Source organism: Strongylocentrotus purpuratus, unplaced genomic scaffold (assembly GCF_000002235.5).
Source record: "Strongylocentrotus purpuratus isolate Spur 01 unplaced genomic scaffold, Spur_5.0 spur5_scaffold_13, whole genome shotgun sequence".
Classification (NCBI taxonomy): domain Eukaryota; kingdom Metazoa; phylum Echinodermata; class Echinoidea; order Camarodonta; family Strongylocentrotidae; genus Strongylocentrotus; species Strongylocentrotus purpuratus.
In genome coordinates this window covers 5,352,773-5,377,838 of record NW_022145598.1, presented here as the reverse complement: position 1 = coordinate 5,377,838, position 25,066 = coordinate 5,352,773, and the positions used below count along the sequence as shown (strand labels likewise).

At 39.2% G+C, this 25,066-nt stretch overlaps 1 protein-coding gene across 4 annotated transcripts in view; it reads left to right on the top strand.

Annotated features, from left to right (window-relative positions):
- The window catches only part of LOC100888636, a 37,072-nt gene that overhangs the window by 4,498 nt on the left and 7,508 nt on the right, over positions 1–25,066 (top strand). The window contains exons 1-3 of one of the 4 annotated variants that reach the window (XM_003724933.3): positions 3,574–3,798; positions 20,036–20,212; positions 22,282–22,524. In XM_003724933.3, coding sequence (XP_003724981.2) covers positions 20,111–20,212; positions 22,282–22,524 — 345 coding nt within the window. In that variant the 5' untranslated portion in view covers positions 3,574–3,798; positions 20,036–20,110. Of the gene's footprint in view, positions 1–3,573; positions 3,829–17,966; positions 18,595–20,035; positions 20,213–22,281; positions 22,525–25,066 lie in introns of those variants that run through there. The other 3 variants (XM_011668457.2, XM_011668458.2, XM_030982765.1) reach the window with 3 other exon arrangements.

Here is a 25,066-nt window from a genome sequence, read left to right as displayed (position 1 = left end):
AAACCTCGTAGCATTTCGTTGATCTCTGTTCAGTCACTCTACCTCCCAGGGGGCCATAGGCCATACTTCAGTCTCTATAATCGGAGGTCTAGTGGAGCCAGACGTAGTCTCAGTGGAACAACCGACGATTAGAGAGACTGAAGCTTTCGGTCTAAGAGAGTCAATGCTAATGCGTATTGACCTCTAGCACTGCATACTTGCTGTAAGGCAGGTATTATACACAAATATACACAACACACAATATTGCATAGACTGCACACAATAGGACCGATTGGGCTGATCGGCAAATTCGACACTAGACTAGATCTAGACCAACTCCTGGAAGCTCCAACACCGGCGCCACAGGCGTCGGAGCTTCGGGTTTACTCTTGTGGGGGCTAGTAAAATAGCCGATGGGGCAATATTATCGTTAAATCTGCAAAGGGAGTAGACTCTATTTACAATTTTGTCTTCAAAGGTTGCTCGACTCCTCTGAGCATATGGAGGACCACTTGAAATTATAATTTGAAGAAGTCTTTGATGGGAAAAAAAGGGTTATTCGGCCTCCTACACCAACGATTCTTCCATGTTGCAGCGTCGATTCAAAATGGCGAAGAGAAGGTAGTCAAGGTATGCATGCGCGGCAGTGGCGCAGAAAATATGAATATTCATGCTATTGAGTGCCAATAGCTCGAAACGCTGAATATGCACGAGGTTGCGAAGGGCCGAGGGACCGCTCTGTTTGTTCGAGTCGTGCATATTCAGCGATTTCGAGCGATCGGCGCTCGATAGCATGAATATTCATATTTTCTGCGCCACTGCCGCATGCGTACCTTCTCTTGGCCATTTTGAATCGACGCTGCAACATGGAAGAATCGTTGGTGTAGGAGGCCGAATAACCCTTTTTTTCCCATCAAAGACTTCTTCAAATTATAATTTCAAGTGGTCCTCCATATGCTCAGAGGAGTCAAGCAACCTATGAAGACAAAATTGTAAATAGAGTCTACTCCCTTTGCAGATTTAACGAAAATATCGCCCCATCGGCTGTTTTACTAGCCCCCACGAGAGTAAACCCGAAGCTCCGACGCCTGCGGCGCCGGTGTTGGAGCTTCCCGGAGTTAGATCTAGACTAGAATCTAGGTCCAGTCTGAATGCCCGGGCGTAAGGCTTCTAGTTCTACGCCTACGATTTGTGCGCTCGTCGTCGAAGTCGGAAAATTACCAGAAAAAAAAAAAAAAAAAAAAATCTATTGAATAACATATATAACAAACATTCAGTTTCAGTTTCAGTTTCAGTTTCAGTTTATTTTCATATTTCACACATGTTGTATAGTACATCATTACATTTAGCATCTAACATTTGGAACTCATTTTAGGATGCGTTTATACAAACAAAAGAGAATGCTACATAAGACAAAGTTGAATAAGGGAAGAAATATGAAGGAGCCTAAAGAGAAAGCAATGCTTGTAGGTCATAGGCTCCGGAAGTTACAACAATGACATAGTCTTGTGTATATTAAAAAACGTAATTTAATTAAATTGAAACTTATTATGAAGAAAAAAATAAACAATATTCATATACTTAGCAATATTTGTATAACATTTTCACTACCCATACGCAATGGCAATTCTCATAGGAGCATACCAAGATGTCGGCATCAATTGACAGGGAGTGTAGACGCGCTTGCGAACAGACTGGTTGTCAAATGACGCCAGCATCTTGGTATGATGGAACAAAAATGAATAGAACATATTTACATATATATTTTTTTTTTGATACACATTTATGTAAAACTAAATATGTTAGCCCGATGACAAGCCGCCATATCCACCTGTCGTAATCACTGGAACTCAATAGCAGGAGCGCGAAGTGCATAACCCGCCGCTGCAAGGTCGAACCAACATTAACAACAAACAAAGCATGCACCTCGCTCCCCGGCCACCGAAGCACAATGACATCCCAGCAGGTGAAGGCAACAGCCCGTCACCAGGCACAGGGTAACAACAGCAAACTAAAAGAAACATTCAGTTTGAACATCGACAGTATTATTAAAAGAACATCATGCTTCTTCTACCAGTATAGCGTAATTTCTTAGGAGATGACATTTCAGCTTGCGCTTGAACGAATATAGTGAGGTTGATTATGTGAATTCAATGGGGAGGTCATTCCAAAGCTTAGGGCCCGTGAAAGTGATATTTTTTTGAGCAAACAAAAGTTTGTGTAAGGGGAAGGTGAAATAGGTTACTTTGGCGAGTAGAATAAGAATGGATTGTATTATTTCGTACATACAATTGTACACTCCACAACATACCTATAAACACGGATCTGTAACGGTCTTTCACCATTTGTAGACAATCTTGCAGGTTTTGACGTATTTGAATCCAATAATTGTGGTAGCAGACGAACATGACGCACACACAAGAGAAACTAGAGGGTGCAGAGGTTTGCTCACTTAAATCCTTCTCATTGGCAGAAGGTAGACCCTAAAAATATGGAATTTGATTTAAATCAAAGAACTTTTGATAGAGATTACATATCAGATGTGCACAAATGCCACTTCTAACAACTAGAAAATATAAACAAAAAAGATTACCGGTATATCTTTTTGAATACAGATTTTTAAAAACTACACATTCAAAGGTAGATATACTGTGTGAGTCAAAAAAAAAGTTTACACCTAGAAAATTGCTAATTATTTAAAAAATCATCTACGAACAGTAAATTATTATACATTTCATGAAAGAGTGTTTTATCCCAAATCATTTGGTATCATTTTTGTGTGGTATGTGTTCATGCTTGGATGGACAGGAGGCATTGTTTACGAGAGTGCAAAAATCGACTTGCGCCAAAGCGATGCCTACAGTATTGTAAGAGTTAAAATAAGACTCATTGCCTACTTGTTTTTGTCACAATATACCAGTTTACGGATACATCAGTGCGCATGCGCAGACAGGCTGACCTCAGGTCATTGGCTTTGAAACAAAGCCAATGACCTGAGGTCAGTGGTATTTATGCGTAAATTAAGATTGCGCCCATGCAAATGATGATGTGCGCGCACAACGCAGCGCGTAGGCAGTGATGTCATCATAATTTGCATGGGCGCAATCTTAATTTACGCATAAATACATGACCTCTAGGTCATTGGCTTTGATTAAAATGGCGCACACAACCGTAAACTAGTGTATTAATATTTGTTTCTCTAGTCTCTTCTCCATACATATTCATTTCACATCATTTGCATATTCATTTCATCCATTCATCTCCACCACATACCAACTCTTAAAGCTAGAACAGGTGGTATGTTCTCTTCTCTTTTTCTTATGAATATTCAGTTTTATTCTTAAATCCTATTTTGCTATTGGTTGATAATGTATTTTTCGTTTGAATATGATAATCTGCATGAAACACATGTACCGGTACAGCCTGATAGAATAAAACTCATACAGAGCTGGACTGGACTTACACTGTGTTAGAGGTGTTATTTTAGAGCTCGGTTGGCATGATAAGTTAGAGACTTAGGAGAGAGGATTTGTGAGTTTGGCAGTGATTTGTATGATTGGTGTTTAATTCAGTGATTGATTGGCAAGAGATTATTTTATGAGTGTGAGGGAATGAGAAATAGCTTTTTCTTTGTAATGCAAATTAGTCAGGGACAAAAGGAATGTTCCTAACTAAAGAGGAGTGATATGCCCCAGTGGACATACACTCACTGTATGCAGGTTGAAGCTCATACATGCAGTGACTGTGAGCAGAGATGAGACTGGATGTAGCTGTGCCTACATGAAGCTGTAACTGATGTCTCATTCTGATATTCTTGAGGTATATAGTTGATTTTGGACACCTTAATATGTGAGTACAGTATATAATTAACTCTCTGATGTTAAGATTTGCTGAGGAGCTAAATTGGATAGGTTATGACTTGTGTGAAGAAGAGGGAGATCTAACTTTAATTTACATGAAGGATGCATGCTGGTAGTAATTGAGTTATGCCTATTAATGCTGGAAAGGCGTGTCAGTAAGACATTAGTTTATAAGTGCTTTTTGGTAAGCCTTGTATTCACAAAGACAGGTTCTGTTGGTTTTCTTGTCACATTGGTATGCAAATGTTTTAATAACTAATTACAGATAGCAAATATTGCAATCTTCTCTAGAGATGAGGTGACTTAAATGTTGGTAGATGTCATGCCCCACTGATTTGTATTGTGATTAGTTGGATTATGTTTCTATATTGCTCAAGGCTGATCGAATGATTATGATAGCTCACTCATTTGGAGAATTGTGTTATATATATATATATGTGAAAGTAATAAATAGGGAGTGGCCTTCATTGCAGGCCTTCATTGAAGATCTATTTACTACATGAATTTCATAGGCTGAGGTAAACTCAATATATATATATACAATGTACATATGTGAACTAAATTGCATACACTGTATAATATGGAAGACGATCTGGAAAGCAGATGTTGCAAGTAATTATTTGTGATCATAATGATGCAATACTTACTGTAGTTTTTGTGTCTTTTAATTTTCTACAGTAACTGAAGTGACTTCACGCAGTCAAGGGTCTTCTACCCTCTTTTGTTTGAGTTGAATGTCATGAAATAATGATTGGCCTCATACCCAATAGAACCGCAACAACTGCTTTGTCTGATTTATGACTTCGAGTCGATACCCTCACATTAGTTTACACTGGTGTTCTACCCAGAAATTTTGAATAACCTTCGCCATTTTTGGTTTTATTGCTGCACACCCATGCACTTGTTTCACTGCCGCTTTGCTTTCGCCCTTCATCGGTATTCCCCTTGGTCTACTAAGTGTGAATTTACAAGCTTCGTTTCGTGCTACTTCACCTCTCCTTCAAAGTCAGAATAGCTACTTATCAGTTTAGCTGTATCGCCCTACATTCTTTAGTGAGTAAGCTCTGCTGTTGTGATATTTGTTAGCTATTTCTAGACTACAGTCTCCCTTCAAGTTCAAGTTCAACATTGCTGTTTTTTATGGTCTCATGGTGTGATTGTAGTGTTAGATAAGTTTCAGTACAGCTGTATTACTGTACATCAACGGTTGTTGAATTAGCTCTGCTGAGTGCTGTTGTTACTACCAGCTACTTACTTGTGATTTTCCTCCTTTGTTGTTGGATATAGAACTAGCCTAGGTCTGTCAGTTTATAAACTGGTTCACCCTACATCATTTTGTAGATTATGCTTGTGCTGTTTCTACTGCAATTTGCTGTGATAGCTCCCTCCTTCATTTTCAGCTACAGTAATTCAGTTGTGTGAACAGGTTTTGCTGTTATTTTTTCCCCCAGTGCTAGATACCCAAGCTAGTAGTGTATCACCCTCCTTCATTTTTTAGCCTGTTTTGATATTACTTGCTTCACAATGTTCCGCATTGAACTGCCTGAACTTTTTAATGGGGAGGATGGTAAAGACTTTGGGCAATGGGTTAAAAGATTTGAGATTGCTTCTGCGGCAGACTCCAGTGTTGCAGTCAAGCTGCACATACTATTGCCGTCCAGGTTATCAGGCTCAGCCTTTACGGTTTGGGAGAGTCTCCCCCCTAGTGATCAGAAGGATTTTCAGTCTATCAAGAAGAAGCTGTCTGCAGTTTTTGGTCGGTCGGATTATCTGGCGTCTTTTCAAACATGTATAAATGCCAGACCAAGGAAGCCCGAGGAGCCGATTGCAGTGTATGCTGCTGCTATAACGACGTTGGTAGAGGAGGTATTCCCTTCTTATGGCAGCTCTGCCAAAGAAGGAGAGAAGTTTAGGAGGTTTGTCGCGGGCTTACCATAAGTAAGTTTCTTCAAGTCCGCGTTCACGAGTTAGGGGCCAAGGCTTTTCAGGAAGCAGTTGACTTTGCTATCCGGATTGAAAGAGCTCATGCCATGGGGCAAACCACCCAGACTTTGACTTCGTCAGCTACGGTTGCCGCTGTTCGGGAGTCTGATGTCCTGGAGCGCATCCTTCTTCGTCTGGACAAGATGGAGAAGAAGTTTACATCCCTCCATCTTCATCCTTCTCCCTTTGCTCCCGTTCACCTACCTCAGACCAGCGATACGATGGATGGCGAAACCCTTCTTCTCGACATCGCTCACCTACTCCAGAACGTAGACAAGATACATGTACATGGCAACACCCTTCTCGACATCGCTCACCTAACCCAGAACATTGACAAGATACATTGCAAAACCCTTCTTCTCGACATCGCTCGCCTACTCCGGAACGTAGACAAGATACATGGCAACATCCTTCTTCTCGACATCACTCACCTACCCCAGAACGTAGACGAGATGCATGGCAACATCCTTCTTTATTTCGCATTCATTCACCACATCGTCCTCATCCTCGTTCGCCAAGTCCAGATTACAGGCACGATATGTCGCAACATTATGCCGACGGTTACCGCCGGCGATCGCCAAACCCAGACCGGAGGTCACATAACCCCCCAGGAGTCGATAATTCACGGCCTGATTCCCCCTCCTTCTCCAGCTCCCACAATCCTCGCAGAGTACATTTCTCCCAGGATCAGGAAAACCGCTACTACAGTGTAGTTGGTGACAAGGGGCAACTACCAACTTCTCCACCTACAGCTCCAGTTAATAAGCCAAGTAAGGCCAAGTTCAACCCAAGAATGAGATTCTTCCTTACATACCGGTCATCGTGGAGTCCATTACACCATGGCCTGCCTTGATACCAGTTCTTTCATTTCACTTATCAGCCATCAACTTTGGTCTGATATACCCAATACTCAACAAGGACCTATTCACACAATTCTCTATGCGGCAACTTCTGTAACGAGAGAGAGCATTGACATAGTGGGACTTGCATCACTCTCCCTCCATCTTGGCCACAGAAGCGTTCAACATCAATTCCATGTGGCAATAAATATAAGTCACTCACTCATCCTAGGTTGGGATTTCTTTTGGCAACATCAGGCTTCTATACCATCAGTAACAGCAACTTTTGACATGCCTGGAACGTCAATTCCATTGGCAGACAAGGCAGCAACAACCCCACTATGATGCAATGCATTACTGGTTGACAGAGTAACCATTCCACCGATGTGTGAGATTAATGTTCAAAGCTCGAATATTTTCTTGACATGGTATTACTCCCGATAGTTACGAAGGACTGTTTGAGCCCCAACTTCAAGAGCATCTTTCTGCTGCTGCTGCAAGGTCCTTATGTACTGTTCAGAATGGACATATCATGGTCTGTCTCATAAATCCATCAGGAGACAGTGTTCAACTCCCAGCAGATTCACATTTGGGCCAGTTTCATTCTGTGACAGGCAAGCACCAAGGGGAATACCAACTGATTCAACTGCTTCAGCATCCAGTGCTCCATACAAGGTCACTGACCTTCTCCCTTCTTTTGATCTTACACAGGAACAATATCGAAGAGCAGAACGGATACTTTCAGATTATTCTGACGTGTTCAGCACCTCTTCTGATGATATTGGTAGCACACACTTAGCTTCTCATCGCTTCATCACAAGTACTGAGACTAGTACAACAACGGGCGTACCGTACATCACCTGCTACTAAGGTTGAGATTCAACACCAAGTGGATGACTTACTTGACAGGAACATAATCCAAGAGAGCCACAGCCCTTAGTCAAGTCCTATTGTACTAGTACGCAAGAAAGACAACACTTATCGTTTCTGTATGGACTATCGTAAGCTCAAGGCTACATGTATTACGATAAGGGACTCTCACCCTATTCCTTAGATGCTTTGAGGTCATCGTCCTTCTTCAGTGTAATGGACCTTTCTAGTGGTTATTGGCAAGTTCCTCTCCATCCAAATGACAAGGAGAAAACTGCATTTACAACAGGAACCAGCCTCTATCATTTTAATGTGATGCCGTTTGGACTGGTAAATGCACCGATGACCTTCCAGAGGCTAATGGAAGTCGCCCTGCATGGCCTACATTGGTCGAAATGTCTCATTTACCTTGATGACTGCATTGTCATCGGCAGAGATTTCGATGAACACCTGAAGAATCTAGTAGAAGTCCTAGAACGTTTCGGCTTGGCTGGACTGAAGCTAAAGCCTAGTAAATGTCAGTTCTTCAGCAAGGAGGTCACTTACCTTGGCCACTGCATCAACACAGATGATCTTCTACCTGCCCCTACCAACACAGCAATAGTCCAGAACTGGCCTACACCCAGAACAGCAACACAAGTTTGAGCCTTTTTGGGTTTAGCGTCATATTACAGATGTTTCATTACTGGATTTTCGCAAGTTGCCGTGCCACTTAACAGACTAACTCAGAAGAATACTCCCTTCGTCTAGTCTGATGCCTGTGAAAAGTCCTTTCACCAGCTGGCACTGGTCCGTCCACCCCTCCTCGCCTACCCAGACTTTGGGAAGGAATTCAGACTAGCTACTGATGCTTCAAGTGACGCTGTTAGGGCCATCCTATCACATGTACACGACAACAGAGAGAGCAATTGCTTACTATAGTTCTACACTCACTCAGACACAAAGAAGATGGTCAACATTTGATCGTGAGCTATGGGCCATTGTCTCTGCTCTCCGTCATTTTAGACATTACCTTAGAGGTCAGCACTTCACTATTGTCACAGACCACCAACCCCTGCTAAGCTACAAGAAACTTCCCATCCAAGATGACACAACCGGAAGGAGAGCTCGCCGGATGTTGGAACTGCACTCATACTCATTTTCAATCATACATCGCCGTGGCAGATCTCACACTAACGCAGATGCACTGTCCCGTCATCCATCACCTTCAGATGGTGACTCACATCTCCCTTCTTCGATATCTCCGCATCTGTGCTCCCTGATTGCCTCTGGACCTACAAGTTCTGTTAGTACACAAACCAGGTCAACGAGACGTGAGCCAGAATCCTTGAACTCAGCAAGTTCTGTCAATGTACCATCCCTTCCTACTTCAATGTCAGACGTTGCTAGTGAGGGTCTACTACCCAAGATTCTCCATCACCAACAACAAGATGAGGATATACAGGCCATCAAACACATGGTGAAGAAAAACGTCAAATTCAGTCCCAAAGAAATTCGTCGGCACTCACCAAGAATGCGACACTTCTTATAGCAATTGAATTGGTTTACTGCACAAGATGGCATCCTCTATCACACAAAGACAGACCGACGGAAGTCAACCACTTTGTACCAAGCAGTTATCCCTCGAAGTTTGGTACATGAAGTTCTCCAACTGCTCCACAGTCACCCTACTTCTGGCCATTTCAGTGCACAGAGAGCACTTTCCAGAGCTGAGAATGATATGTACTGGCCATTCATGCATCGGGATGTTATGGACCACTGTGAGACATGCACAGCTTGCGAGTCGTTCAGAAATCCAACACCAGGGGCGGTATTCTGAACATTGTTGTAAGTTTTGTGTTATCTTTTGTTGTATCTTCCAGAGATAACACAGCGCTAATATTGTTGTAAGTTGGTATTCTGAACATTGTTTTATCCCTATGTTATCTCTTGAAGGACCGCCTCTATCTTATCTTTGACCATTGATGACACGCCCATTTTTATGGACCCTACCAATCAAAATCTATTTTATATTAGCATGATAAGTAGGTCAACCAATAGGAATACTTTATGCCATATCTGAAGATGCGCCTAGCGCATACTAATCTTGGGCGTAATTAGTTATTTGAGCACTTATTACGCGCGTCATCATTATGCGCTGTTGAATGTGGATCATGAAGACAAATCACGCTTTCACTATATTGGTTAAGATGAGAGCATTAAAATCGTCATATCCTAGCATGTAATATCTTAGAAAGTTCTCATCTGTGATGTTTCCGGTCAACATGCAATCTTCTTCTAACTCGTCTATTGGCACGAAGTTGGTTCTGGGCAAAAAGTATTGCCGCCATTATATCACCACGAAAGATACAACAACCCCCTACCTGTTGTAAATATTGTTGTAAATACCATGCAAGATAAGATAAGATAAAAGATACAACAACTTTCAGAATACCAATTATCTCGACATATTATCTCCCTTGCGCATATGCAAATGAGGATTAAATGCCACTTTATTAATAATACGCACAATTACAAGCGCACCAAAGTATGAGCGCAGGCGCGGCCAATATGATGAGAGAAAAGATACAACAAAAGATAACACAAAAGTTACAACAATGTTCAAAATACCAACTTTATCTTATCTTCAAAGATACAACAATATTAGAGATAACACAGGGTTCAGAATACCGCCCCCGGTCACCAAGCACCCCTGCAAAGCGTCTCCACATCTTACCCATTCCAGATGGTGTTTGCTGACATTGCAATGCTTCCTCCTTCTAGTGGCTTTCGCTACATCCTTGTGGTTGTAGACCACTTTACGAAATTCATCAATATGTACGCCATGAAGGATCAGACAGCTGCAACTGTGTCAAAACAACTGTTTGAAGACTGTGTCAGAGAACATGGACTACCAGACATGCTGCAGGGCCGTCAATTTGAGTGAAATCTTGTTCACCAACTTTGCAAACAGCTTGGTATCAAGAAAACTTGCTCATCTCCATATCACCCCCAAGGTGCTGGTATAGTGGAGAGGACCAATCGTGTCATCAAAGACCAGCTTGCTAAATACATGGTGGAAAGAGGAGGTTAATGGGATCAACATCTCAAACAGGTTGAGTTGGCCTCTTCATGCTATATGGAAGAGAAACACGTCTGCCTCACTCTCTACCTCACCGTGACTTGAGATCAGCTAACACTAAGGATGTGCACAACGGTGTAATGAGGTACCGAGTACACTCCCAGGCTTACAAGCGAATACTCGAATATTCGGACGCCATGTTTTTTTATAATTTTTTTGATTTTTTTTTTGGTTGAATTTTTTTGAATTTTTTTGAATTTTTTGATTTTTTGATTTGTTTTCTTTTTTTCTTTTTTTTGCCACCACCATATCACTGGTGCAGTGATAAAAGGTATGATAAAAGGTATGATAAGATTACTGAATATAGAAGCTTGTGTAGGTGCTATCTTATATACATATTTATGTATGGTGTGTATGTGATATAACAAATAATTTGCACGTACTGTTAAGAAACACTAACAAAGCCCATGAATGTTTTGCTTACGATATTATTTTACGATACTATCTTAAAAGATAGATAAATATAAAACGAAATAAATGTATTTTTAAAAAAATCCAAAATTGAGAGATATAACACGTGCCGTAAAGTAATTTGGCGACAATAGTCAAATCACTGACTAATCGCCAATAACTCAAAACACAACAACAACAGCAGTATCCCAGTATCGCCGAAAACGCGTGCAATTTTACTTTGAGTTGCAGTTGAAGGCGCCGATTTAATCATAATAATAACAGTAAACAATACTGTTTTAAAACCCAAAGATGGCAGAATAGTCCTCCGAGTCCAAACAGAAATCCGGACATTTGGTCCCAGTTTCTGAGTGGTGAGTTTGACAGTGCTTGAGTTGGGAAACATTTTTACCGATGGTACTATGGCAGCAGCCGCCGCTCTCCCTGTCACGGGCAAGCGTGGGCCTGGACAGTTTTTTTCTTCTTTTTTTTGTGGCCGAATATTCGGGTACGAGAAATTGTACCCGATTAGTTGTCAACTGTGCGGGTACTCGAGCATTTGACTACCCGTCTCAGCCTTAGCTAACACTCGAGCCTTCCAGCATGCTACCTCATGTAACGATAAGGCACGAGCCAAACAGAAGGCAACTTACGACAAGAAAGAACGAGATGTACAGTACCAACCTGGGCCGGCCACACAGAAACGTTGTTAACGCAAACAGCACACTAACAGTACCGATAGCGCTGTTTTGGCCGCACATAAGCGTAATGTTAGTCAAATTCACTAACAGCGCTGTTAGCCTAACATTTCAAGGTCGCACAGAAGCTAACAGTAGTGGTAATGTTTTAACAAGTCACTAACAGTGCCAGGGGCACCAATAGTGACAATGTTAGTGAATAATTTCTTGCGTGCGCTATAACTTTCTCCCTTTTTTATCATTCTATCACTTTCTCTTTCTGTCTTTTCTAATGTTATTCTTTGTTTTTTCCTTCTTTCACCTTCTCTTATGTTATTCTTTGTTTTTATCATTCTATCACTTTCTCTTTCTGTCTTTCCTTACTTTATCCTTTGTTTCTTCCTTCCATCATCTTCTCTTATGCTATTCTTCTTTTAAAATCATTCTATCACTTTCTCTTTCTGTCTTTCCTTATTTTATCCTTTGTTTCTTCCTTCCATCATCTTCTCTTATGTTATTCTTTTTTTTATCCTTCTATCACTTTCTCTTTCTGTCTTTCCTTATTTATCCTTTGTTTCTTCCTTCCATCATCTTCTCTTATGTTATTCTTTGTTTTTATCATTCTATCACTTTCTCTTTCTTTTTTTACTTTCTGATTTACGCTGCGATCGTTCGTTCGTGTCTCCTTAGATCAAGATTAATGTAATCTTGATCTTCGGAGTAGTTGCTACAACCGGCCGTGTCAGACACGTTGCCCCGGGGTGCGAGATAGGACTCTTGTAGCGTGCCCCCATTTAAAACAATTATACAATTACAGTTAACATTACATTTAATTAATAGTATGAAACTATTAAAATTACTCTCATGTTACGGGAAAAAATATTGCATATATATATATTATGAATCAATTGATTTGGTCGATCCAGTTCGATGGCACAAACACGGCACTACTGGACAGAGATCCTAATAATTACAGAGCTTGGTCTTGTTGCTCTGTTCTCCAGCAGTTTAAGGATATGGAATCCCGCGGCACATTACTCACAAGAGTTCTAACAAGCCAAGCTTACTAGAGCCTATAATAAGTATTGTCGTGCATGTACCACCCACCCGATCGATCAAAAACTCATAACTCATAACTGAATTTAAAAAAATGAAAATGAAGAAGAAAAAAAAAGAAAGTAAAAAGAAAAGAAAAAACACGAAATGGTAACCATCTAAAATTTCATAGTTGTGATAAATATCTATAAAGATTATCAAGCACCAAAAATAAATAATATCATGTTCAAGAAAAAAATATATACACTTTGTATTCTTCTTTCGTGTCCTCAAATACTCTGCCAGGCCTTGGCACACTGAAGAGCCTTCTCATTTGCTGCCACCAGGTTTTCCAGGCAGCATTGGTCAATTAGGAGTGGACATCTTAATAGGTGTGACATGGATTGCACGGATGTTCCACACTCGCAGTTGGTGTCTGTGTCGTCAGTATATCCCCATTTATTCATGTTGTATTTACATCGCCCCACCCTTGTGCGAAGCCTATTGAGGGACTTCCACGTCTTCCAATCACATCTATGGCCAGGGGGGCAGCTGTTCCTTGGTTGGGATTGGTAGCTTTTCATGGTGGTGGTTTTCACAACGTTTCTCTTCCCACAAGATCAATCTGGTTGAATGAGGAGGTTATGACAGTGGCTGGACTGTATGAAGGAAGCTTTTCCTTGACTTCAGGCGGGTAGGGGCCGGTTGATGCGAGTAAAGGGGATGGCGGGTGTCCTCAACTTGTCTGCTGCGTTCAGTCCTACTTGCAACTGTTCTGCGGACATCGGATGGAGCAATGCCGGCCAGGGAGTGCAAGCTGTCCACATTCATGGGCTTGAGGCAGCCAGTGATGCATCTGCAGCTGTCGTTGAGTGCTGCATCAACTTTCTTTGTATGGGATGATCTTCCCCATACAGGGCAGGCATATTCTGCTGCAGAGTAACACAACGCAAGAGCAGTTGACCTACGCTGCGATGTAGCAAGATGACGTAATTATGACGACAGGTCACTAGTTTTCTGACAAACTCCAAATCATCGATGAACGGGTTAGCAAATTTGGCCTGACGAAGCCAGACGACCCGACGCATGCGCAAATCGTCAAAATGACGTCACATCTACGCACAAATCATAGATTTTACCTAACTCTATGGCTCAAATCCACTAACAGCGCTGTAACAGCGTGCGTGTCTAACAGCGCTCTAACAGCGTTTCTGTGCGGCCGCCAAATTAGAATTGATCTGGGTCAACAATCCAGCAATGGGCAGAAGCAAGTTGGCGCCTAATTGGAAAGGGCCTTACAGAGTACTTTCTTCAGCACCATCTCAGCTCATAGTCAAGATTCAGAGTCTGTTTGACGACAGGAAAGAGATGGTAGTGCACAAGAACCGCATCAAACCATATCAATCTGAGTGGAACCAGCAAACACCCACCTCATATGATCTTCCTCACTTCCAGTATCCACATCTGTCAAATGATCATCCTCACATCAAATACCCTTATCTGTCAAATAAGCATCCTACCTTCACTCAACAAGATAATGTTGGAACCTCTCATCCTTTCGTCACGCTCCCTCCCACCATTATGGAGTGGAGGCCATCCTGAGGGACTTCAGATACCCCCTGACGGAGATGCTTTACTCCCGGACAGAGATGCTCTACCCCCGGACGGAGATGCTCTACCCCCGGACGGAGATGCTCTACCCCCTGACGGAGATGCTCTACCCCCGGACGGAGATGCCCTACCCCCGGACGGAGATACCCTACCCCCTGGCGGAGAAGGCCAGCCACAGTTGACAACGAGATCTGGCCGCTTAGTTCAGAAACCTTTTAAGTATCAGGATTATGTATCTGAATGGTGTATGTAGGGCAATGAATTTGCAGTACTTTTCATAGAGCCAGTATATTAATTTATTACTACTTTTTATTTGGATTAATAATGTTAATCTGTTCAAGATAGTTCAACTGGAACTGAATCACAAAAGAGGATGATTTATTTTAAATAGACAGGGCTTACCTAGAATTGTAGGAAGAAAATATAAACAATGGCTCCTATGTTATAAAGTGCAAATTTAATGTCCCTAAGCTGACATTGTTCATCATTAGGTGTGTATTTCTTGTGTTAGAAACTTAAATTGTTATTTCCGAATATCAATTTTGGGTATACTGGAAAACAGAAACAACTGATTTTTGTCAGTTTCATTTCTGTGTGACTTATTGTGTTCTGCACATATGCAGGGTATTTACACGGATTGTGGAATCTTTAGCACTAATAATATTGATAATGATAAGGAAAGGTATTTAGAAAGGAAAAAAGCTATATTTGGTGTATTTTGTTTGTTTTGATGATTCATGATGAGCTAGGTATAAACCTGTAAATTGGCAACAGTTCAGCAATTTGTGCGAAAATGTTAATTTGCCTTTGTAACGATCTATTTAAAAAAGGATTGGTACTGTTAACGAACAAATAAAATAGTTCCAGTATGTATTTGTTTTTGATAACAACACCAAGCTATGGAGTAAATATTTTGTTGTTGTTAGGATGCAACTCCTATCTATTAGATTTGATTTAAATTTGTAGTATTGATCGTTCAACAGCGAAAAGAAAGAAAAGAAAGATTTGTTATCGGTAAAGGAAATAAGTACAAGACAAATTTTATATACTCTTTATCATTGACAGATGCACTTTTGTTATTTTATGGTTAATAGCAACTGTAAGAAATTCTTATGTATTGGAAATAGGCCAACAGTTGTCGGTATTGTCGGTTTACAAACAATAGAGGAAGAAGAGAAAAGTTGTTTTTTTTCTTCATTTGGTTAGAAAAAAACAACAACACAAAGTTGGGAATTTGAATTTGACCTACGGAAGTATATTTATGACAATGTTGTGTGTTTTAAAAGTGTATGCAGGATATCATTTTGGATTTATAGGTATCGGTATGACAATGTCCTCCAAGTAATTCATGACAATTTCTTTCTTTCTTTCTTTCTTTCTGTATTATACATGTAGTTCAGATAGTAGAGACTCGGAAGATATATCCTGAATGTAATTGTAAAGGTGTCAAACTATTCTTTACTGTTAAGTGCGTATACAAGACATTTGTTGTCACAGTGTGGCTATTCAGAATGGGGAAAGCTTAAAAAGTTGAAAGACTAATTTTTTTTTTAAACATGTAATGCCAAATTTTGAAGATAGAAGTTTCAGATAGAGAGTCGTTATAAAGAACCAGGCTCATGAAGAAAAAGAACATTTTTTTTTAAATTCTCTTGTTATCTGTTTCAATGCATGTACCTTGAGTATGGCTGACACAGGAAATCTGAGTAGATTACAATTGTATCTATGATATTAAATTAAATGATTTACCGGTAGCTCTTTTACGGAAAAATGAGGACATTCATAGTTGAAAGGGAAGTTTATGTAAGAGTTAAAATTAGACTCATTCCCTACTTGTATGTGTCACATTTACCATTTGTTTCTCTAGTCTCTTTTCCATACATATTCATTTCACATCATTTGCATATTCATTTCATCCATTCATCTCCACCATTCATCTTCACCACATACCAACTCTTAAAGCTAGAACAGGTGGTATGTTCTCTTCTCGTTTACATATTTCCACTTCTTACTTATCAATGGTTCTCTTCTTCTTTTTCTTATGAATACTCAGTTTTATTCTTAAATCCTATTTTGCTATTGGTTGATAATGTATTTTTCATTTGAATATAACCTGCATGAAGCACTGATAGAATAAAACTCATGTATTATGTTGGGATTAGCGGAGTGAGAGAATGAATTAAATGTATCAAATGAAATGCATTGCATATGCTTTTTGCAAAGGGCAAAGGGTGCGTTTAATCAATTTTTTGAAGCTAGAATCACAAATCAAAACGCCGTTACAAAAAACAAGGTCACTGTGGTTTGTGTTCAAGCGATTTTTCATCAACGCTGATTCTAGCTCATTTCGAGCCCAGCCACTGCGCATCACACTGCGCAGTTGACCCTGGAAGTATATGTCAACCTTGGCGCGCGCTTTTTTTGGAATTGATTACGGCCGACTGCTGTTTTGAGCATAGATCGCAATAATAAAACAAAGAATGAGAAGGTGATAGAAGGAAGTAACAAAGAATAACATAAGGAAAGACAGAAAGAGAAAGTGATAGAATGATTAAAATAAAGAATAACATAAGAGAAAGTGATAGAATGATTAAAACAAAGAATAACACAAGAGAAATTGATAAAATGCTTAAAACAAAGAATTACATAAGAAAAGGTGATAGAAGGAAAAAACAAAAAATAACATAAGAATAGAATAATAATAATAATAATAATAATAAATTTATATAGCGCAGCTTTTATACAAAATATATTCAGCTGCGCTGGTTAAGAGCTCTTTTTTTACTAAATTCTACAAAATAAGATCACTCAGTTGAACAAATAAGTTTTTAAATTGGATTTAAAAACATTGAGAGATGGAGTGCTTCGTATAGAAGGAAGAAACAAAGAATAACATCAGGAAAGACAGAAAGAGAAAATGAAAGGAAAACAAGGAATAACATAACGGAACAGGCCACGATAAAGAGCATGGTATAGTGAACGCAATTGCATGAAAAGCAGGCGCGCAGTTTTTGCCCAAACCGGAACAGGCCACGATAGAATCATGATTGAGACTACGTTCGTTCAATCGAATTTTAGCGACCGTGATTCTGCAGAATCATGATACAAAACGCATCTTTTTCAGCGTTTCATGTTTGTGTTTTTAAACACGTTTATTTTTACGACCGATGAAAAAATCGCTTGAACGAAATGCGTTTTTTAAACTGTTCATAGATGAGTTTTAATATAATTAGCAATTGTCTAGGTGTAAACTTTTTTTCTACTTGCACTGTAGTACAATGTTTTTGTCAATCTTGCGTTGGTTTGAGGCAGATAGCTACAGCCATCTCAAAATGAGAAGGAAAACTGTGATGTCATTGTTCGAGCAAAATTTAGAGGTTATTGCGACATAATATATGAATATATGTATGAGCTCCGGTCGGATCGCGCGCAAAACAAATTTGGCGTAGTCTCACACATAGTACTTTATTCTCACAGCAGACACAAGTGTCATGCAGTAATGTGTGAGAAGTGTTAAAAAAGATATTTCAGTAATAAAAAAGTCTACGTGAGCAGTCTATACTCCCAATTGAGAAGTGGAATGAAAGCCATGATTTGAAGGGGTGTGTTTAGTGTATGATACATGGTTAGTGAGTGTGTTACGTATAGCGAGACAGAGAGAGAGATAAATAATACAGTACACGTCTGCGTACGTACGTTTGTTGATGCAGTCCTATTGTTGATTCCGTATTGTGTTTGCTGCAAGTTGGATCTCGTAACTTCTTGATCGTTGATAAAGGGAATGCAGTGTCAGATTGATCTTTACTCATGAGGAAATACTATTGGAATACATCTCAAAACCAAGTTAGGCCTAATTATTAATTGTAATCACTTTCTGAGTTTAGATCTATATTGATTGACTACAATGAGTGGCTTTCTCTCTCCGTTTGTCCCTCCATGGCCGATTTCAGGATTGCGGCTTGCAATTACCGTACCTGGCCTGTACTGTGTCGGTGTGTGCGACCGATTCAAGGCTAGCTGATGAGTGAATGTACTTTCGCGCGAAGTTTTAAACTTGTTGTCCAGGCAATGACATGCCCATTCCCATGGGCCTGTCTAATTATGAAAGTAATTTCGCGACATGAAATTGATTATTTCAAGGCTCTTACGGACGGATTGGCGTAGAAGAAAGAGACTACTTTAGAGATGGATATCTCCTATTTTATGGAACTTCTCGAGTTGGCAGATGGGTGAGTTGTCTTAGTTAAAGAAAATACTTTCTTTTAAACTTTGTTTTATTATAAATAAATTAGTAATTAAAAACTTAAATTTTGGTATTGGCCTCCCTACTACTAGTCACTAGACTTACAATTTGAACTCAAAATCGGTACTTTAAGTGATGACACCAGTAAAATTAAATAGACTAGACTCTAGGGCTAGAGTCTAGGCATGGCACTGTGCCAATGCTAATGCGTATTGACCTTTAGCACTGCACTACCGGTACGTGTTAATAGGCAGCATTTGAATACATGAATAGTCGATACACTCATAACGCACAGATGCACACAATCATGCCGATGCGGTTGATCAGCAAGTTTGACAGTGGACTCACAATTTGAATTTTTAAATTATTCTTTCTGACATCGTAAAGTTGAACAAATTGTATTTTACTGCCATTTAGGTGTCATCAATCGTCACTAAAGTACCGATTTTGAGTGAAATCAGTTGAGTTTTATATAGTGGTGTTTAAAATGTTGAGAATCAATAGCACAGCTTTTAATACACAGCCAGGATAGTAATGCACCTATGTGTGCGACAAGACAGTCATAACCGCCAACTACGAAGATGTGTCTGATCTTCCTAAACTGTTTCACAAAGAGCTTACTAGCTAGTATCTTGTGAAATCGATACAATCGGCAAGTAAAAAGAGCCAAGCCATAGCCTTAGTCGCAATACCACACAATTAAAAAAGTAATATTAGGAAAAATGTGAGTATTTAAATGAATTAGTGATAAAAAAAAGATTGAAAATGATACCAGGAACTAAGAGATGCAATTTATACTTCCAAATTTGTGTAGATTATACAATAGAAGTACTTGTAAAATATAATTGTGAATATTTCATTACATGACCGGTGAATCAGTTTTGTTCTTGAGATGGGTACCCCCCGGATATTTTCATTTAATAGTTTATAAAAATATACCAATATATTCTTTAAAACATATGATGTAATGAAATTTGTGTCCAATGTTTTAGGCGTCAGCACAATATAAAAATTACAAAACTTCAACATTCCAAACGTTAAAACATATGTTTAAACCATTCAGTTTACACATTTGAAGATAGTATTTATCTCAAAATTAATATGGGTCTAAAAAATAGAGAATACACTTCTAACTATGGCTTGCCTGTCATGGCAGATTATCCATCCCATCAAGGATTTTACAATGTGGAATTCAATACGTATTATCAGTTTAGTTGAGTGGAAAAAGCCTTAAATATAAACATGGCATATTTTCAAAAGATTTTCAAATACGAAAAACGATAACTCCCTTTATTAATTGACTTTTGATTTCAGATAGTAGTGCATTCTGTCTTTTTTTCTGTCATTTTTGTCTGTCCTTTCTTAATTTCTTCTATCTATTCTACGTGGCTTATTTTTATATATTTTTTTTAATCTCTATTTTTCAGGAACTGCTAATCCTTGACATTCCAAGCTGTGTAAATGCAGCACTTCTCTCACAAAAATCTTAGCCCAAATTAGTGATGGAGTTTGGTGGGTTTGATGATGATCTCTTCACAAAGACCGAGAAAAAGCCAAAGAAAGCTGCCATAGTTGACTACAAGCCCAAAACCCTTCTACCACAGGTTTGTAAATTCATGGACATAATTACCATCATCATCATCATCATCAACCCCATCATCATCAACCCCACCATCATCAACCCCACCATCATCAACCCCATCATCATCAACCCCATCATCATCAACCCCATCATCATCAACCCCATCATCATCAACCCCATCATCATCAACCCCATCATCATCAACCCCATCATCATCAACCCCATCATCATCAACCCCATCATCATCAACCCCATCATCATCCCCATCATCATCAACCCCACCATCATCAATCCCACCATCATCAACCCCACCATCATCAACCCCATCATCATCAACCCCATCATCATCAACCCCATCATCATCAACCCCATCATCATCAACACCATCATCATCAACCCCACCATCATCAACCCCATCATCAACCCCATCATCATCAACCCCATCATCATCAACCCCATCATCATCAACCCCATCATCATCAACCCCATCATCATCAACCCCATCATCATCAACCCCATCATCATCAGTTTCATCATCATCACTAATGTCATCACCAATATCATCGCCACAATTAACATGGTCATGGTCATCAACCCCATCATCATCAACCCATCATCATCAACCCCATCATCATCAACCCCATCATCATCAACCCCATCATCATCAACCCCATCATCATCATCATCATCATCATCAGTTTCATCATCATCACTAATGTCATCACCAATATCATTGCCACAATTAACATGGTCATGGTCATCAACGTCATCATCATCAATATCATCATCACCATAATCATCACCATCATCACTATCATCACCACTACCACGAACAACTACCGTCCACCAATTTTATCATCATCACCATCACCATGGCATTAGCATCATAATTCATCTCTTCCATTTTTTGTCCCTTTCCAGGCCTACTTCAAGCCGATGCCTGTTGGCCACGGTCATGGTTTTAAAGGCCAAGTCCACTCCAAATATAATTTGCTTTTAATAGATGCAGAAAAACAAGAGAAATAGAGCAAAAAGAAATTGAGTAAAATCTGATAACTAAAAAGGAAGTTATCAATTTTGTATTAAGTATGAAAAGCTATGGAACTGAGAAAATCACTATCGGTACACAAATTGCTAATTTGGTTAGCAGTTTGTGACGTTATCGCTTCACTATTTATCAATTGCTTTATATACTTTTATCCCATTAATTTCACTTTTATCCCCAAAACTCGATTTCCCCATGCCTTTGCCCAGGTTACTAGTAGTATACGATTTGTATCATATTGCGTGCATGACATTTCACAAAATCTTTTATGAACTGTGAAGAATTAATACTGTTTTCTGAATATTGTATTTTCATAATCATTGATTTTTATATTATCAAAATTCAAATTTTTCATGATTTAATGTACAAATACATATCACTATCAATATAACTTGGATGCTGGTGTGAGGAAATAAGATTTTTGGGGAGAAAATTTGAAATTTAGGGAGAAAATTTGAAATTTAGATTATCGAATAAAGAAAACAATTTGGATAGTGAGGCAATGACGTCACAGACTCATAAGTAAGTTGCCAATTTGTCTTGAGATTTTCAAGTTTTTCATGTCATTAAAAATTCATAACTTTCTTAATAGTTTTCCAATTTTGCTCAAACTTGTTTTGATTGGCTTGTCTGATTTTCTGCTTCTATTGACAATAAGTTATTTTTGGAATGGACTTGCCTTTTAAGCTGCTCTCATCCATGTAGGGCCCAATAAACCTGTTTAGTAACGTATTCAAATTTATGGATGTTTCTTTCCTGGGGACCTAGTGACGAGTTATTCCATTAACTTGTTATTGATGAATGAACTACATTACATAAAATCCAGTCTGCATACATTATTTGTTGCTATGTCTGGCAGAGTATGCAGAAATATGTTAGTAAACCTGTCTATTAATTGCAAGATACTAATTTCATGTATCTCCATATAGTTTCTGTCATCCCTAACTTTTCCCTCCATCTCCAATCTCTACACTGCTTTATCCAACTTTGTGGAAACATAAATATCATTTTACTCTCATCACTATTAATTTTTTTCCAATCTACAGTGGTACACAAAAGACCAGGCCATGCCAACAGATGATCCAGATAAGGTCCATTTCTACATCTTCCGTGGCAATCGGCATTACTACCGAGGGAACTGGTCGGACGCGTTGGATGCCTACACTAGAGCAATGGACAGCGTTGCCCCTAACAACACCAGCATCAGACGGTTGCTCCTAGAATCCCTGGCGAGATGCAGATGGAGATCAGGGGATGCTCATGGAGCAGTTGAGATGGGCAAGAAATTGGTGAGCTCTACAAGAAATACTTGCACTTAAAGGCACTATGTCCCATTTGCAGGTCAAAGAATGATTAAATTAAAAGGTTAAATTTTAACGGCATTTGAAAGTAAGGATGCGACAAGTACTTGAATTTTCAAGTACTCGCACTGTTGACAACTCCTCGAAAAAAAGAAATCGTACTTGAATACTCGGCCGCAATTTTTTTTTTTTTTTCCCCGTTTACCTGGCACCTTCCAGGCCGACGCTTACCCGGCACCTTCCAGGCCGACGCTTACCCGTGCCCGGGACAGTGCCGGCATGGTACCGTAGGTAAAAATGTTTCCCAGCTTAAAGAGAAGGTTAAGTTCAGGGAAGAGTTGAAGAACAATGTGTGAGCGTTATAATTGTTATTATGCAAGTGTGGAAGAACATCAGATAAAACATGTTCTCTGAAAAGCATGGCTCTTCAAATGCCTTCATATTCTAAATATGTCATGTAACATCGTAAAAATCGGGACGGATTTTTACGCCACATGTTCGTGTAGTCCCATATACATCTTTCTGTGTACAGTGTTTGTAACTTTACCAAGACCTGGCCAAATTTCTTATCATTTTGATGATACCAGAACCTTGCAATACACACAAATACTTATATGCTAGATGATCAACCTTTTCTCGTAGATTCCACACCGTTTCTTTCACAATGCAATCGCATGACCAGAACTCAACTTCATCTTTAATCACTGTCAACTCACCACTCAGAAACTGGGACCAAATGTCCGGATTTCTGTTTGGACTCGGAGGAAAAGTAGTCTGTCATCTTTGGTTTTAAAAACAGCATTGTGTATTATTATTATTACCGTAAATTTCTGTGTATAAGGCGCACCTGTGTATAAGGCGCACCCCTATTTTAAAGACCAAAAACGGAGCTCTAAAAACTATATTTATCGGCAAGGTTTTGTTGCCCCTATGGAGCTCTAAAAATAATAATAATCGGCAAGGTTTTGTTGCCCCTACGGAGCTCTAAAAACTTTGTTGCCCCTTTAGTTAAATGTTTAGCATAAAAACATTATGACTCAGGCTTATCGAAAACCACTAAAAAGTAGCATTTTGAGGACTCAAAATATCCTGTACCTGTGTATAAGGCGCACCCCCGACTTTTGATTTTTGCCGATGGAAAAAAAGTGTGCCTTATACACAGAGATTTACGGTATTATTATCATTAAATCGGCGCCTTCAACTGCAAATCAAAGTAAAATCGCAGGAGTTTTCTTTCTTTTTTTTTTTAAATAAAAAAAACAAACATGGCGTCCGAGTATTCGAGTACCGGTATTCGCCTGTAAGCCTGGGAGTGTACTTGAGTACCTCATTACACGGTTATGCACAGCCTTATTTGAAAGACAATAATTATGTAGAACTTCCCTCAAAACAAAAGGGTTTGTAAATGGCTTTTTGTGGGAAAATAACGACCATTAGTTGTTAAATCGACATAAGTGATTGCAATCACCTAAGTAATAGTCTGAATTTCAAACCCTTGTACCGAATGGTCGTATGCTTTGTGCTGCACAAAGATTCAATCAGTTCAATTTTTGCCATTACAAGTAGTGGGTTATTGATGTGGACAAATGCTCATGTATCCATTACAGCTTATTTTATGTGTCTTATTACCAAAGAAAAAAAATGTCAGCGGTAACTCAATACTGTCTGACAGGGAAGTCGAGAAAGTAAACGGGCTTCGTTGCATAATTTAAATACGCTAACGTTTAAATTTCACAGATAGGACAAACATGACATATTCATAATTCCTGCAAAGTTCTACTGAATTTGATAATGGCTGCAAAAGGGACATAGTATCTTTAAAGATGAAATTCAAAGAAGTTCACAAATATGTCAACTAATGTATCACTAGAAACTGGTAAGCTTACAGAGTGCCATCGGACAAGCTTTAGGTCAACTGCATATCGGGTGATTTATAAAAATACAAATACAACCACCTCCATAGCAATAATAATAATAATACACAATATTTATAAGGCGCTTAATACTGGTGTTTCTAAGCGCACCATATTCTGACTAAACAATTATTTACCAAAACTTATAATAAACACACAACTTATACATCTGTTCTTTATTCAATAAATCATGCATATATAATAATAAAAAATAAGATAAGAGTGAGATCAAACATACATATAAGAGGTCAAACATAGGATCAAACACAAGATCGAACAAACAAAAAAATAAGACGGTGTGCACCTCCCTTGACCGACTCACGACTGCAGAATATTGTTTATGAATTAAAAAGGTGAGTTTGCAGCTGGGATATACAAGAGATTCGCCAGAAAAATAACACTGTTTTAATGACGTCACTATATGGACCAACACTGCCCAAGCAGACGACATCCCATAGAGAATGAACATACTTGCAAAGCTATTATTTCTCAAATTAAAATGAGTTTAGTGTATATAAATGTAATGGCATGTCAAACCATTCAAAAGGGGATATGACCAGATTCTGATAACTAAAATCTTTTGCTTGTAAATACACAGGATAGGGGTTAATTAGCAA